Consider the following 15139-nt stretch of genomic DNA (forward strand, 5'->3'; position numbering starts at 1 on the left):
CAAGACTCCTAGGACACTTATTTGTTTAGCCTCTTATTAGATTAGCGCTAGGACATTTCAGCCCATCCAGACACAGATTAACCCAGCGCTCAACTAAATTACAATCAATGGGAACCTTTTAGGCCGGGACTAGGGTTCATTTATATCCAGATTCACCCAGACTAATGCATTTCTGCATTTACTAGCTCAGTGTTAAGCTAAAGATAATGCTGGCGGTTCATTTATCTTTTCTGTCTTGGTAGCAGAGACTGGATTGTGGTTGTGACAGTGCTATGTTTGATTATTCACAGTTATATGCTCCTCCTCACACATACAATCTCACTGTACCTATCCAAAAAGTTCCCTGAGAACATATTTACGCGTGTGACAAAGCAAAGCGATGAGTTGAAACTGAATTACTTTTTTCCTCCCCTCGAAAACAGCAGGAGCTGCCATGATTTAACATCGCCAATGTAATTAGGAAAATGCGCCGCGGCAGTAAATATCTCTGTGAAGCGCCATCGACTCCCACGCAGCTCATTAGCAAAGCGTGACGCCGCTGCTCCGCCCGGGCCGCTGCACTTCCTCCAGCTGCTCTCTTGTGTGCATGAGTGACGTAAAACATGGCAGGAGTGTGTCCTTTGTGACAAAATGTTCAGTGTTAAAAAAAATACCATTTTACTGTCTTTACAGTAGCTTTGGTGTAATTCCTATTTACTGTGGTTGTGTTCTCCTTTAATGAGGGTTTGTACGAAAGTGCATGCAATAAGGCCGGTTATTACAGCCCTATCACAGAGGTCGTGTCTTTAAAAAGTATTTAGTACAAATAATTTTATAGTATATCCAACCTATATGGTGATATTGCATACTCATAAAGCTATTCCTGTGTAACAGAGAATGTATGATATGTAAAGAGCGCAGTAGAAGAACTGATGATTACAAAATGTCCTTAAAGGAAAGCACTAAACAGCACAAGATGTTACTGCAGAGACAACATGCTGCTAAACAAGCCAGGTTTGCAGTGAACAGCATCCGTTCGCTCTCTCTCTCTCTCTCTCTCTCCTTCTGTCGTTCTCGCGATCATTTTCTCTCGCTTTCCCATCAGACTCCATACAGCACTCGTCAACCAAGGACTGCATCCCCCTCCTTCCCCTCCTCCCTTTTTCTTTCTCTTGGCTGCCAAACATCACTCAGAGATTCAAATGGCACAGTCAAGGCTAAGCTACGATTTCCTAAAGGTTACCAAGGTAACGGTCTCTTTCTCTCTTTTTCTCTCTCTCTCTCTCTCTCTCTCTCTCTGTCTCTCTTCCTGCCCCTCCCTCCCTCACTCCCACTCCTCCTCCTTGTGCTCCTGCTTTTTTTTCACCCAGAATAACCACAACGGCTGCATGCATGATGGACCTGAGGAGATACCCCCTGGACGAACAGAACTGTACCCTGGAGATTGAGAGCTGTAAGTGGACACAAATACACAGATACATGCTGTTGCCTCATATTGAATATATCTTCAGCATGTACTGGCACCTCCTCATTTTCACTCCATTCTCAGCCATATGTCGATGACAGATCCCTTCAAAATAGGCATCCTTTTTGGCATCCATGCTTGCTACATCTATGGAATACTGCAAGTGATCTTAAAAATTAAAAAAAATGGAGATTATAAGATATCTGTACTGTTGCACAGATTTCTGTGTGATACCAAAAGAAATAGCTGTGACAGCATTTAGCCTCGACAGCAGTTCAGCGTGTACAAAAGTCTGCCAAGCAATCATCAGTCATTAAAAAAACAGACTATTGGAGGTGCAAAAGTGCAGAAAGTGAGGTTGGAGAGATTTTTTGTTTTACTCCCTAAACTCACATATAGTTCACAGGGGTAATTAAAGGTGCATTAGTCAAGATTAGTCAATATGGTAGCTATATTGGTTAAGTAGGTGAAGTACAACAACACTGGAAGATTTTTTTTTTTAATCAGCCTTCCATTCTTGCCCATGTACACAAAGCCACGCCCCAGAAACTACAGTGGCCTGCGGGTGTGAGATGGTGTGACCGGTTTACCCTGACACGAAAATTTGCCCCCCCAATCTGTCCAGCTGCTTTACAGATGCATTATAACACTATAACACTATCCAGTTTATCCTTGTAATGAGCTCCCATGGGTTTTTCAGATGACCGTCACTAACGGTGTTATCTAGATAGCGTCATTAACTGCACGGGATTAACTTTGCTAGCATTACATACATTTCTATGAAGGTGTTTCATCCAAAGCATAAATGAAAAAAAATTACTTTGTTATGAGAAGCTGCAATTCCAACAAGTGAACAATTAAAGATTGTATTTACGTCCATGTCCAGAAGGAAAGTCACTAATTTCTGCATCCAGCATTGTCCCTTTCAACATGTTGGAAAAGTGTTTATTCTATTTTTACCTTTCCTGTCATTATGTGTTTTTGGAAGCATACCAGATTCCACCAAGTTTTGCTGAAATGGGGCAGCGTAAAGGGGCATTGGAGGTGTTTCTATAAAAAGACTGACATGTAAACACAGACAAGCAGTCAGGCCTGGCCACAGGTTTTATTTCAAATGGGATTTTCTCAGTTACATGTTCTGATGCCATGGCTTAAACAATTATTATGATCATATTCCAAATATTTTTCAAGTTATTTGTAGCAAGAATTTAAAAAATAACTTTTGCACCTTTAAGTAAAGAGCATACAGACTGTGTGTATAGGCAATCATTTTTGATTCACACTGGAATCAGTCCGTCTGGAAATAGGACACCTAAACAGGGTCATTTTCCAGAATCAGTGGGAATGTACCTTCAAATTAATGTCAATAAAAATGGCTTCCCAAATCCCCAAATGAGGGCTTTAAGTCTCCTCTCTGAGTGCTTCAGTTTCCTTCCCTAAAAAAGATAGCAGATGGCAAGTTGCAACTCGTCCGCCTCATCTATTTGATGGCACACCACAGTCCAGAGAGACCCGGTGTCAGCAAGTATGATCATTACGTTCATTTACACTAGTCACAACATAAGTGCAGTGTTGCCTACATAGCCAGTGGTGATAAATGCTTGGAAAGGCTTTTCACTCAGGGGCAAAGTGACAGCACTGGTATACTGAAGTAATACTGAATGTGCTTTCTCTGTCTATCAATGAGGGGCGCTACACTATTGACCAGCACCCCTGTAGTTGTTGTCTATTACCAATGCAGCAATGATGCATAAATGTGCTTGCTGCCTTTTTAAAACACAAATTATTGAATTAAAAAACTGAGCCTCATGGCAGCACAGGGGGTAGCTCACAGCTCCAGGGTCTCCGTTCCATCCTGAGCTAGGCTTACTCTCTGTGTAGTGTTTTTCTTTATGTTCTCCCCACATTTGCATCGGTTTCTTCAGGGTCCTCCAGTTTCTTCCCACTGTCAAAAAAAACAGAGGTAATAAAATGGGTTATAGTGAAGGAGCAGGTTTCCAAATTATCTCAGCTACATGTTCTGATGGCTTAAACAATTATTTTTTAGCATGTTCTATATATTTTCCAGGTTATCAGGAAATTATTGGACTGGCTACACTAAATTGGCCCTAGGTGGGAATGATGTGTGAATGTGTGTGTGTGCTCCCAATTTGCGTTCCTGGGATAGGTTCTGGATCCACCGTGAACCTGACCAGGATAAAGTGGTCGCTCAGGATGAAGGAGTTAATGTACTGAACCACTATTGAACAAATGATGGACCTCCATCCACAACTACACTTTTTGTTTCAACTTTAATGTAAAGCCAATACAAAATTAAAACATGATACTGTAAAAAAAAAAAAAAACACACTCTTGGTTTTCTCAGCTTCAAATGACAGATTTTCTGGACACCCATATTGTAGTAATTCCCTAAAAGAAGTTCATTTGATGCTAGGATGCTTAAGAAGGATCTCAGGTCAGGAAAACGAGTTGGCCTGTAGACACTCAACCCTTGGCATTAAGGCAAAATGATTAAAAAGGGATGAATTCTAATCCAGGCAGGGAAATGATATGACCCTTGACAGAGCGCTGGAATACTCAGAGGGTGCGAGGCATAATTAAAATATGAAATATAGCCTTGCCAACCTGGAGCCAAGACATATATGGTTTCTGGGATCTCCAAGAGCACATCATAAATGCTTCAATGAAGTATCAAGAGGCCTGTGGGACTTTTGCACAGTTTGGGGGTGTTTCTTAAGTTTTAATGTTCTGCACAAACTGCTGTAGAACTGTTTTAGGTTTGGCTCTGTTAAAACACCATGTCCTGACAAAATATTCAAAATTTTATTTAATCATTTAGTTCAGGATTCCTATCCTCCATATTGGTGAGTAATAAAATTGTGCAACTTCACAGTTTGACATGGATTGATGTAAAATGTCAGAAATCAGGTAAGATCACTTCTCCAAACAGGGATCACATAAGAATATTCCAGAGACTACTGTATCTTCATCCTTATATTCCATAATTGCCTATAAATATATAACGAAGCCAAAGCGGTTCATCGTTAGCCTCATTGGGATTATCGCTATGGCTCACTGTTTACTTCATATGATAAAGAAAAGTCATTGATACTGCTATATACCATAACACTGAGCTTGTTATAACATCTCATTCCCTGTATTCCATGTAGACGGATACACCACAGACGACATCGTGTTCTTCTGGCAAGGAGGGGACAATGCTGTGACGGGAGTGGACAAACTGGAGCTGCCACAATTCTCCATCGTGGAGCTGCGTCTTGTGTCCAGAGAAGTGAGGTTCACAACAGGTAAGCAAGACAATATTCATAACTCTGATCATTTCAAGGATACTCTAGAAATTGTACCAAAAACACTAGACATCTATTCCTAAACAAGCCAGAACTTGAACAGCCCCAATGACATTATTGGGTTGTCACTCTAGGATTGTACGAAATACTAATCTCCATCCATAGAAAATAATATAATATGGCTCCGCCTATCAGACATGAAAGGCACACAGCTAAGCAAGGTTTATTTGTCGTCTCGCATGCTACAAGAAATTCCTAGCTAGCATAACATTAGGCTACATCTTATAAAGAATGTTAGCATTATGAAAGCACTATCATTAGATAAAGACAGCTAATAACGAACTGATGAAATCCAATGTTATGCCTCTAATGATGAATAATGAATATTTTTAATCATAAAAATAATAAAATCATGCCAGGGAATAGTTTGCTCCTGTGTTAGCTAGCTAAACTTGTGTGTTTCTGCATGTTAGTACACTCGTTTACAGTCCTTGCTGTATTATTCAATGTGGCCTATGACAACAAGTGTTGCCAAGTCATTCATTTTCACATCATATTACACTGGTAACTGCAATGACAATAATAGTAACAACAACAGGTGAGGGGGTGGCCATTCTTTACGCTAGGGTGGCACTGGCAACCCCTGGCCACCCCATGCTACGCCCGTGTTAGGAACTGAAGTTCCAGCAGACATAGACATTGTATTACTGTTTAAGGGTGACTTTTGAGGTGAGAGCACTGCGACTAAGTTCGTCCTTGAAGCCACTCTGACAATGAAGATTTAGGGCTATTGCCTTAAATTAATTTAGGAAATGCAGCTATTTTTAAGTGTTCTTGCCCTTGTGTGCTCTTGTTTATTTATGCTTCCCAGGGATGCTACAGAGGAAGTGTTCATAAAGTATAAGTTTTAAAGATTATTGGTTATAGTTTATTGCTTGATGCCAATGTCAGTTACAGTTTCATTTTGTGTATTCCATTAACAACAGACAAATACATCTATCCAAAAAATATTCTTATGATACAATATGTTTTTTTTCCAAGTATATTTTTTCTCAGCTCATGAGAATTCTGTGTGAGTGGCCTCACTTCAATCAATCAGTAAGCTGGCCTGGAACCTTTCAGTTGTTGATTCCTTGAACCATAGAAGCAGCTGCGTGAATCTAATCTAAGCCTAATACTGTATCCTGTTAAATTTATTTGGGATGTAACCGGATAAAAATATGTCACTGAACAGATAACGTGATCAAAAACAAATACAAATACAGATATGAATAGTAAGTGTACTATTAGTTTTTTGCAATGACTGGGTTCCTGCAGGGCGAAACAAAAAAGTCGTGCAAGCATGAGGTGCACGGGGTTGCCAGGTTTCAGCGGAATTCCCAAAAACCACACAAGAGACTTGAAATTAGCCCACAATGATCAAGCATTGGAAAAGTGAGACAGATTTTTCTTCCTTTTCTCGCTCTTTGCTTGGGAACCAAGTTTACGGTGGTGCGCACGCATTTCTGCTGGGGTTTCCAAAAATCATTTCATTACTTTGACAAAAAAAACACAATTTTTTTTATTCTTAAAACATCATTTTCCTTTTTAATTAAAAGGAAATCATCCTGGACAATCATCTAATGAAATGCACTCTTTTTTACACCTGAAATTTATCCTGCTTATTTGGATCCTGTGTTGAGAAAAAGCTCCATTCTTCACATTCTCATACATTTTGTTCATTATTTGTGCAGCCGTATATAGCTTTTTATTATATTTGTGTAGTAATAGATTATATTATTTTTAAATATATTGCTTGTTTTTGCAAGCTACTATTACAGCTTTACTAGCTTTACTGTTATAGTGGACATAGTGTTAGTGAAAAATTAAAAGAAAAAACCAACATGAAGTGTGTTAGTAAGCTGCTGGGTCACACAAGCCATGATCTTCCATAAGAGTTCACCAGGGTTGAGATCTGGTGACTGTGAAGGCTGTAGCATATGATTTGATCATTTTTATAATCATTAAACCATTCAGTACGCCAGTGTGGATGGGGGCAGGGTCATCCTGGAAGAGACCACGCCCATCAGGATTGACATGTGTCCTCATAAGATAAAGGAAATTAGTCAGATTAATTCTGTATTGGTTTACAGTGAATCTAAATGCAAACCATGACAGAAATATGAACAGAACTACCTTTTTCCTTTAATTTGTCACCTGTCTGTAGTTAGAGATGACTGGAGTATTTTTTTAAATAATTTTGTTTGTTTGTCATGTTGTCCTAAGTAAGCTTTATGAATTATATTGTCTGCAATTCACTGTAAATAATGTGAATAGTAAATCTTCTATTATTACCTTCACTTAAAAGAATTGTAATAGTGTATATACAACATAAAGTACATACTTGATTCATACTTCACATTTCAGGAAGATCAGGACTGTCTTATTTCATACAGCACACTAGACAATTCAATGGATATTTTCCTTTTTCTCAGATTCCCCTAAAAAAGAAAAAAAAAAGGCACTGCAGTTTTATCTGACAATTCTCCGAGGGACACAGGAGCTGCCTGCTGAGAGGAGGCTCAGAGAAAAATCTGCCGCGCTGGCAACTTCCAGCCATGTTTAACTGGAATCAAATCTGTCCCTAGAAAGGAGTACATTGTGTAGGAGAAATGAAACGCCCCATATGAGCAGGAGAAATAGACATCCTGTGTGTCATCAAAGTATGCTTTTTTTTTTAAAACTCCCTGCTTTTCCATTAAGGTCTTTTCTGCATTCCCTTTGCTCCTTCTTCCAGGCTCGTATCCTCGGCTGTCGCTGAGTTTTCGCATCAAGAGGAATATAGGCTACTTCATCCTGCAGACCTACATGCCCTCGATCCTCATCACCATCCTTTCCTGGGTGTCCTTTTGGATCAACTATGACGCCTCTGCTGCTAGGGTGGCACTCGGTAAGGACTCTGGTATTGTGTAAATGCAAGAAACATGACATTGATTTGAAAAAAAAGGCAAAAAATGTGTAAAATATATTATAAAAGCATTCATCCTATCATCCAGAGATTGTGAGTTCAAATCTCGATGATGCCATCGATGGCCAAGAGTCCAAGACAGGAAAAATCTCTCTCTCTCTCCTGTCAATCACAGTAACACTAGCCAATTGTGGGTGTCTCTGAGCACATGTATGCGGAAGAGGGCAGATAGCGCTTTCTTGCGAGTGTGTTACACTGCCCTGTGATGCAGCATGAGCAAGATATGGTTGGCTGGTTTCACGTACATCTCAGAGGAAGCATGTGTTAGCCTTCACCCTCCAAGGTCCTGGGTTCAATTCTGAGCTCAGGTCACACGAGTTCTTGTGCATGTTCTTCACGTGTCCAGAAGGGCTGCTTGAATTCGTTACGTTAAATCCACGTCGCATCCCAGGTGAATGCATGATGTGTATTCTTGCTTTCTTGCAGGGGTCACTACGGTACTCACTATGACAACCATTAACACCCACCTGCGGGAGACCCTCCCAAAGATCCCCTATGTGAAAGCCATTGATGTCTACCTCATGGGCTGCTTCGTTTTCGTGTTCCTGGCCCTTCTTGAATATGCCTTCGTCAACTACGTGTTTTTCGGACGAGGACCCCAGCAGCAAAAGAAAATCAACGAGCGCCTCAACAAAGCTAACAACGAACGCCCGCGTTATGAGGACAAACGCCTGCGAGAACAGGTTGACTTGACCATCTATCACTGTCGTTGTGTTCATATCCATCTAATTCTAATGTTCAAATGGAACCAAATTAAACAAATATCATTCACTATTAATGTGGATTGGATTATTTTAGATTCGTACTTTGTGTAAGCATCAAGGTTTTGTAAGATTTTGACTCTTTGATTTCGACAATTCGTTTAACTCCACCACCTGAAACATTCAGAGGCCCCATTGTCCATTGCTTTTTCTTAACCAGTGGTTTCTTTCATTTAATGAAAGCTCCTGTAGAGGCTCATTTTGAACATATACAAGATTATATTGCCATTATTCTATCAGGTTCTTGTCTAGATTAATGCTGCATGCCTGTTTCTGTCTAACTGCAGCAATTTACTTATTTACTTATTTATTTACCTATAATATAATAATGATGGTGGATATTACAGTAATTATACCATGCTATTAATCCATGATCTGATGATTTTGTTGCTTCCTTCCTAGAAAGCTATCAGGTTATGTTTGTATCTTAGGAATAGATTGGAATTGTACCATGCATGAAGTGTGGTATCTTTTTAAATGAATAATTTTTTCTCCTACAAATCATGATTTTGGAGGAACGCAACAATAACAAGAGCCGATAACGAAGCCAGTTGTCCATGTATGAAAGCCAATGTACCATGCTTCATGCAGAGTTTCTTTGTTGACCATCATGTTGATGCATTTGTTGTATTTTTTAGAGGAAAAACAATGTTTATGGATTGTCAAAGTTTTTTATGGGCGTTTTAATGTTCTCTTCATCTCTTCTTTCACGTCGCAAGGACTCCATTTCAGCGCCGTTTCAAACCAACACCCTCAGGTCATACACACAGCGAAGAAATCTGTATCTCGAAGAACAAAGAAAAGTTGGGGTACATAAACTTAGACCTCATCATAGCCGCAAGACTGCAGATGTGCAGTAGATCATGCCATGCCGTTAATAAATAATGCCATGTGTCAGCCATCACATTCTAAGACAAAGCTCTGTAAAGTTCTCTAATTCTTCCAAGTAGTGTTTGTTGTAAATGTGACATCACATTATCATTACATTTGCATGAGAAGTACTTAGCTCTCTCTGATACTTTAGGACTGATGATTTCTGGATTTTCCTAGTGACTGTCTCTCTCTTTGTCATTTATTTCTTATCAAGGTGGACGCTTATGGCAACATCCTGCTCACCACCCTGGAGATGAACAATGAGGTGATGCCGTCAGACGTGGGCAGCAGCGTAAGTGACTCGCGCAACTCCGTCATGTCGTTTGACAGCTCGGGCGTGCAATTTCGTAAGCCTGTTGGTTCCTCACGCGACGGCTTTGGCCATCACTCACTGGAGCGCGGTGCCATGCGCAGCCGCGCCAACTGCCGTCTGCGGAGGCGCTCGTCCAAGCTCAAGCTCAAAATCCCCAACCTGACGGATGTAAGCACCATTGACAAGTGGTCGCGCGTGATTTTCCCCATCACGTTTGGATTCTTCAACCTCATCTACTGGTTGTACTACGTGAATTGACACACACGTCCTCCCAGGAAACATGGGCCATATTTTGAGAGCACACACTGAATTGGCTTTGATACAATTGGAAAATATGTATACACATATAGGAAAAGTTCATACATATGTATATGCATATTTCTATATCTTATATTTCTATACACACAATGCGGAAAGGACTTTTCTGATGTAAAAAAAAAAGTATTATATAGATTGACTTGAATGTTTAAGAATCATGTGAGACAAATATTTCTTTTACTTCTGAAAACTAACAAACATACGAACAAGAAAAAAAATCCTCCTGAGGGTTTGGAACTAAGGACTGCATGATATTTTTGCTAAAAGAAAGATTGCAAGATATACAGAAAAGGATACGCCAGAGCATCCTCATTTGGCTTTTTATTGATACATACTGCAATCAGACTTTCCCAACTGCAGCTCATGAAATCAGTCATGGCTCGTATGCTTTCGGGCACAGACCAGGCAGAACACATTCCCTCAGTCCTCAATCCTCCATACAGTGCGCCTCCTTTCCTCCAGTCCCTCATGGAAGGGACACACAATTTCTCCCCCCTCTGATTCTATGCTGTACAGCAACCTCCTCCTTTGGATTATGTGTTGTTTCCTTGATTTTTTTGTGAGAGACCTTTCTCTTTCCTAGGTATAAAGCTCTGGTCATTGGTTTACACTGGACGGCCATCCCGCGTTTAAAAAAAAACCCACAAGCCCCGTCCAGAGTCTTCTTTTTCGTTTTTCCTCTTAATTCCATTTTCGTGAGCCTTGGGAATTACTTTCATTTTGGTTGTAAGGATTCTGACTACTCTGGTTGCTATTATTTTGTCTTTGGAAAAATAATATGTTCTGGGGAGAGCAGTTAATTAAGCATAGAGTTATAGAGTTAGCGCATTGCTAGATAATGAGCCACCTATATGCATTGTTCACTTTTGTTTTTGTTTTGTTCTGTTTTGAGAAAAAGGAAAACAGCATCAAGTGTACATTTACTCAATATCCTCATCGAATATGGTTAGGTAGTATAACTGTACTCATACTTTATTCTTGTTCCTAGTGATATTCATCTGTTTTGTAGATAAAGTACTCATCATCATCATCGACTTTGTGTTGTGTGAGGATGTGAAAAAGGGACCGTGGTGAGCTACAGTTGTTTGTCTGAGCTTGGTTTTGAAGTTAGTCCATCCACTATATGAAGTTGTATTTAAAAAAGAAAAGAATAATGTGTATTAAAACAGAACAGATGGTCATTGTTTTAAAATCTGCTAAATATTTAAGTGATCAGCCCATTGTGTGACCTGATATTGTATGTGATAACGCACTCATCTTTAATGACCCATTCCGAGAACAATTCATTATGTTTTAGGTTTTTTTTTTTCTTTTTTTTTTTTTTTTTTTGGTTCCTCTAAAATGTGCCTGTCTGCAACCTGAAGTAGGTGTCCTCAATCGATCACTGAAGTAAAAGAGGGCTAAATGGCGCTCAATCTTTGACCTGCAGACCCACCCACAGCCCTGATGTTACACATCTTAGGATTCAATCCCAAAGACTGATGACATCAGCATGATCAGGAAAAAAAAAAAGAGCTTCTGAGTCTTAATGGGGCAAAATAAGATGTACGATAAAAGCCATGAACTGACGTGACAACCAAAAAGGCCTATAAACCCATCCTTATGTCATTCTTATGAATTTCAGTGTAAAATCCACTCATCGTGTCATGCAGCAAACCTCGTGTATGTAACCACCGACACCGGTTCTTACAAGATCCATCTAGCTCCATTCAAAGCTGCCCAGTCTCTCAAAGTCGCCATGTTCCAAACGGTCAGCAAGGTTGGGTCAGTCCTTCAGGAGGTAAAGGATGGAAGCAGATATTGCAAGGGGTTTGTCTTTGAGTAGACATCAGGGCCAGTGGAGCTTGAGAGCCCTGAAATCTTCTGCGGTCCGGAGGTGGAGGACGTTCTGAGCAGGTCTCAGTTCTCAGAGCCAAGTAGATTCCTCTGGCTCTCGGCTCGCTCTCATCACACCGCATCCACCATTCCATACAAGAACATGGGTCAAGCAGGACTAATAGAGAAAGAGGGGAAAAACGAACCATTACACAGTTAGTATGGTATACTTAAAGGAAACATGGAAGAGGTTAAAGATGCTCATCATTGACACCAGTCTGCTGACTGAAGTGCAGGATTTGGTTGCAAAATACCTTTATATCAAGTGTAGCAATGTTGCGTGTATATTCCATGAACCAGCACCGAATGCGTGAAGGAAAACAGAGATGAGGTTTCCTGCAATTAAATGTTTAAATATGAAAATATGAATAATTCGGTTTTATTCATATCATATAATTCACATAAGGATAAACTGGTTACTCTAGCATTACCTGAATCCACGTAGATTTAACATCAGGTAGCTGGAGAATGGCGGTTCCTTCATGTTTACTCAACAGAGAAAGAAAAGGGACTTGACGTAACTGCCGTGTTCATGGAAGTGAAAGCCTTTCAGAGGAGGTTTTACTTTGCTCATGAGGTCGCATGATTTTCGCAAAAGTGAATATTGCTTGAATGCTTGAATGGTAGCCATCATTTTTCATTTTATTGCCCATTTTATTGCCCCTGTTTGCACATCCTGACAAATATGTGGAGAAATATGGTTTATCAAACAGCTATCAAATTATTTAAGGTACTGTATTTATCTTTTAATCGACACTAGAACTAATAGTTGTCCTTAATCATTTTTCAAGGTATAATATTAATAATTTGTAAGTAAATAAGTATAAGCCTAAACAAAGCCTAAGATGAATTATCCAACGAGAAGGTTTTATGTAAAAGTTACTCGGCTTCATTTGTCAAAGCAAAGGCCCTCACTCTGTGGTTTATATATTAGATTAATAATTAATAATCTGATGAATTAACAACCTAACTTTTATTCATTTCCTACTAGATTTGCGCTTCCCTTCCCGTACTGAAAATAAATGTTTTGGCTCCGTCAAGTCAGTCATCTTGTCATCTCCATGAATTACGTTGACGATCAGCGTGTACTTGTAGCACCAGCAGCACTCGGCTAATTCATCTTAAACTTCGGTGAAATTTTGGGTGGAACAGTGATTTGTTGTGGGCGCCATCGGCTCCCTGCGAGATTTGCCTTAATCAGATCACAAAAGCATTTGTACACACGGACTTTATCGCAGCAATACAATGCAAACACCACACAGCGAGTCGATTTGAAGCCTTAACGGTCATAAACGTCATTATAATCATGCTTAGTTGTAGATTCAGATAAATTAAAGAAAACATTTGGTTAGATTTGATTAAATCTGCTTTAATCCTATCCTGTACTTGTACTTGTACCTGTATCATAATAATAAGTATGATCCAAATTCCTGTTCGAGACCTAGCGCAGCACTGTTGCTAACACGACCAAAATGAGCCACGTGAAATAAATACTCAATTTGCAGACTATTATGGCAGTTTATTTCAAAAGGCACTACTCAACAATACAGTAGTCAAAATCTGTCTTAAAAACAGGAGAATCCAAATGCATTGTTTCATCGCTAAGTCTTTATTTCATCATTATTAGCTTATCTAAGACCGATATGCTAGTTTACAGTTGTTAACTGGCCAAAATACTTAAATACTTAAATATATGTAGCAGCACTGGGTGGGGGGAAAGGTGGTGTTTGTCTTGTGACACTTCTTGCTAACCACTGCAGTCATATTTTGCTTTGGTTTTAAACAATAAAATGTAGTATATTCACAACTGGAAAAAAAAAGAACATTTCCACGTGAACATGTGATAAAACTTCAGCTTAAGATTAAAAACAAATAGTTATCTTTTTGTTCGTTCATCGTGATGACCTGATTTTATATCCACTCTCGTAGCATCTTTGTCACGTGTATGGTCATCATAAAAATCTTGAATTAACAGAATCCCCTTCAATTTTCCGTGCGTCGTGGAGAGTTTGAGAGATTTCGTCAGTCGTGCTGCTCTTCACTGAGAGCAAGATGGTGGTGTACGAATTTTCAGGAGCTGACTCCTGGGGATAAAAAAAAAAAAATCAAGAATTAGCGATTCATAGGTTTGTTTATATGAATTTACTCATTCTTGCTTATTAGACTTCCTTAGACATTTTTTGCATGAGATCAGGTTGGGCAGGGAGATATTAACCCTGTTAGCATCTCCGACCGTAAATCGCTCCTAGTATCTGGGAGTTCGGTCACGTTCTGTACCTTAAAAACTGTGAGTTAAAGAGGAGAATATGGTTTACGTATAAATCCTAACCCATCCATTCTATGAAGTCAATTTTTATACTATGACTATAGAATCTTTACGATGGCGGCGGTCTTTTTAGAATAATCATCGTGTGCGGAGGTTAGCAGTAGATAGCGTCGCACACACACACACCGTCCATCTGCAATGATGACCACGCCGAGCCGGCCTTCTTTGGAGAATGTCACAGCGTATGACTCACTGAATTGTTCTGTGTCTTAATGGTTTCGGAGTAAAATTTGTTCAATTTCTTTGTTGATCTTATATCATATATATTGTATATGTTTAAGAGGGAGAGCTTTATATAATATCAGGGATGGGAGGGGAAGGGGGCGGGGCCAAAAAATGACAACGGACGACATGTCATATCTTATCATGCACTTCATTCACTCACAATCATCTCGATATATCCATTACCATCTCGATAAATCATCACAGATTGTTTTAATTGAGCAAATTGCTTTTTTTTTATTTGTTTTTTTGCCACAAAACATCAGAAAAGGAAGTACAAAAAACTGTTGAACTGATTTCAATGTGAATTTTTCTTGCCTCTTGTGTATATGTGTAATTACATGTGAATTGTATTGTAAATATGATATCTTTCATCTATATTTCTTAATGCATGAACTAAAACAGGGCAGTTGGTAGTAACAGCTAGCCTCACTGCGACTGGCATGGACAGCTTTTGCAGCACCTGCATAACTTCTGCAAACGAAACCTCTGAAAAAACGTCAAAGGAAAAAAATTACAGGAAAAAAAATACCGGTTTTGTTTTGCATGACTTACGTTTTTTTCTGAAAGGGTTATTTTCTCTTTTTTGTTTTTTTGTTTTGTTTTTTATTTTAAACTGTTCATATCTTCACCCTTATACTCAAAGACAGAAATTACTTGCTTTTGAGGTGCTTTTAATTGCACTCCTTATT

General features: G+C 39.3%; 1 protein-coding gene across 2 annotated transcripts in view; it reads left to right on the forward strand.

The window, feature by feature from the left end:
• Window positions 1-11566, forward strand: part of gabrb4 (gamma-aminobutyric acid type A receptor subunit beta4) — a 52754-nt gene extending 41188 nt beyond the window's left edge. Inside the window, exons 5-10 of one of the 2 annotated variants that reach the window (XM_026938892.3) lie at window positions 1350-1432; window positions 4615-4752; window positions 7529-7681; window positions 8186-8442; window positions 9240-9329; window positions 9608-11566. In XM_026938892.3, the coding sequence (XP_026794693.1) occupies window positions 1350-1432; window positions 4615-4752; window positions 7529-7681; window positions 8186-8442; window positions 9240-9329; window positions 9608-9964 (1078 nt within the window). In that variant the 3' untranslated portion in view covers window positions 9965-11566. The remainder of the gene's footprint in view (window positions 1-1349; window positions 1433-4614; window positions 4753-7528; window positions 7682-8185; window positions 8443-9239; window positions 9330-9607) is intronic. The other variant, XM_026938893.3, reaches the window with a different exon arrangement.
• Window positions 11567-15139: the final 3573 nt, after the last annotated feature.

The sequence above is a fragment of the Pangasianodon hypophthalmus genome, chromosome 15 (genome assembly GCF_027358585.1).
Source record: "Pangasianodon hypophthalmus isolate fPanHyp1 chromosome 15, fPanHyp1.pri, whole genome shotgun sequence".
NCBI lineage: Eukaryota > Metazoa > Chordata > Actinopteri > Siluriformes > Pangasiidae > Pangasianodon > Pangasianodon hypophthalmus.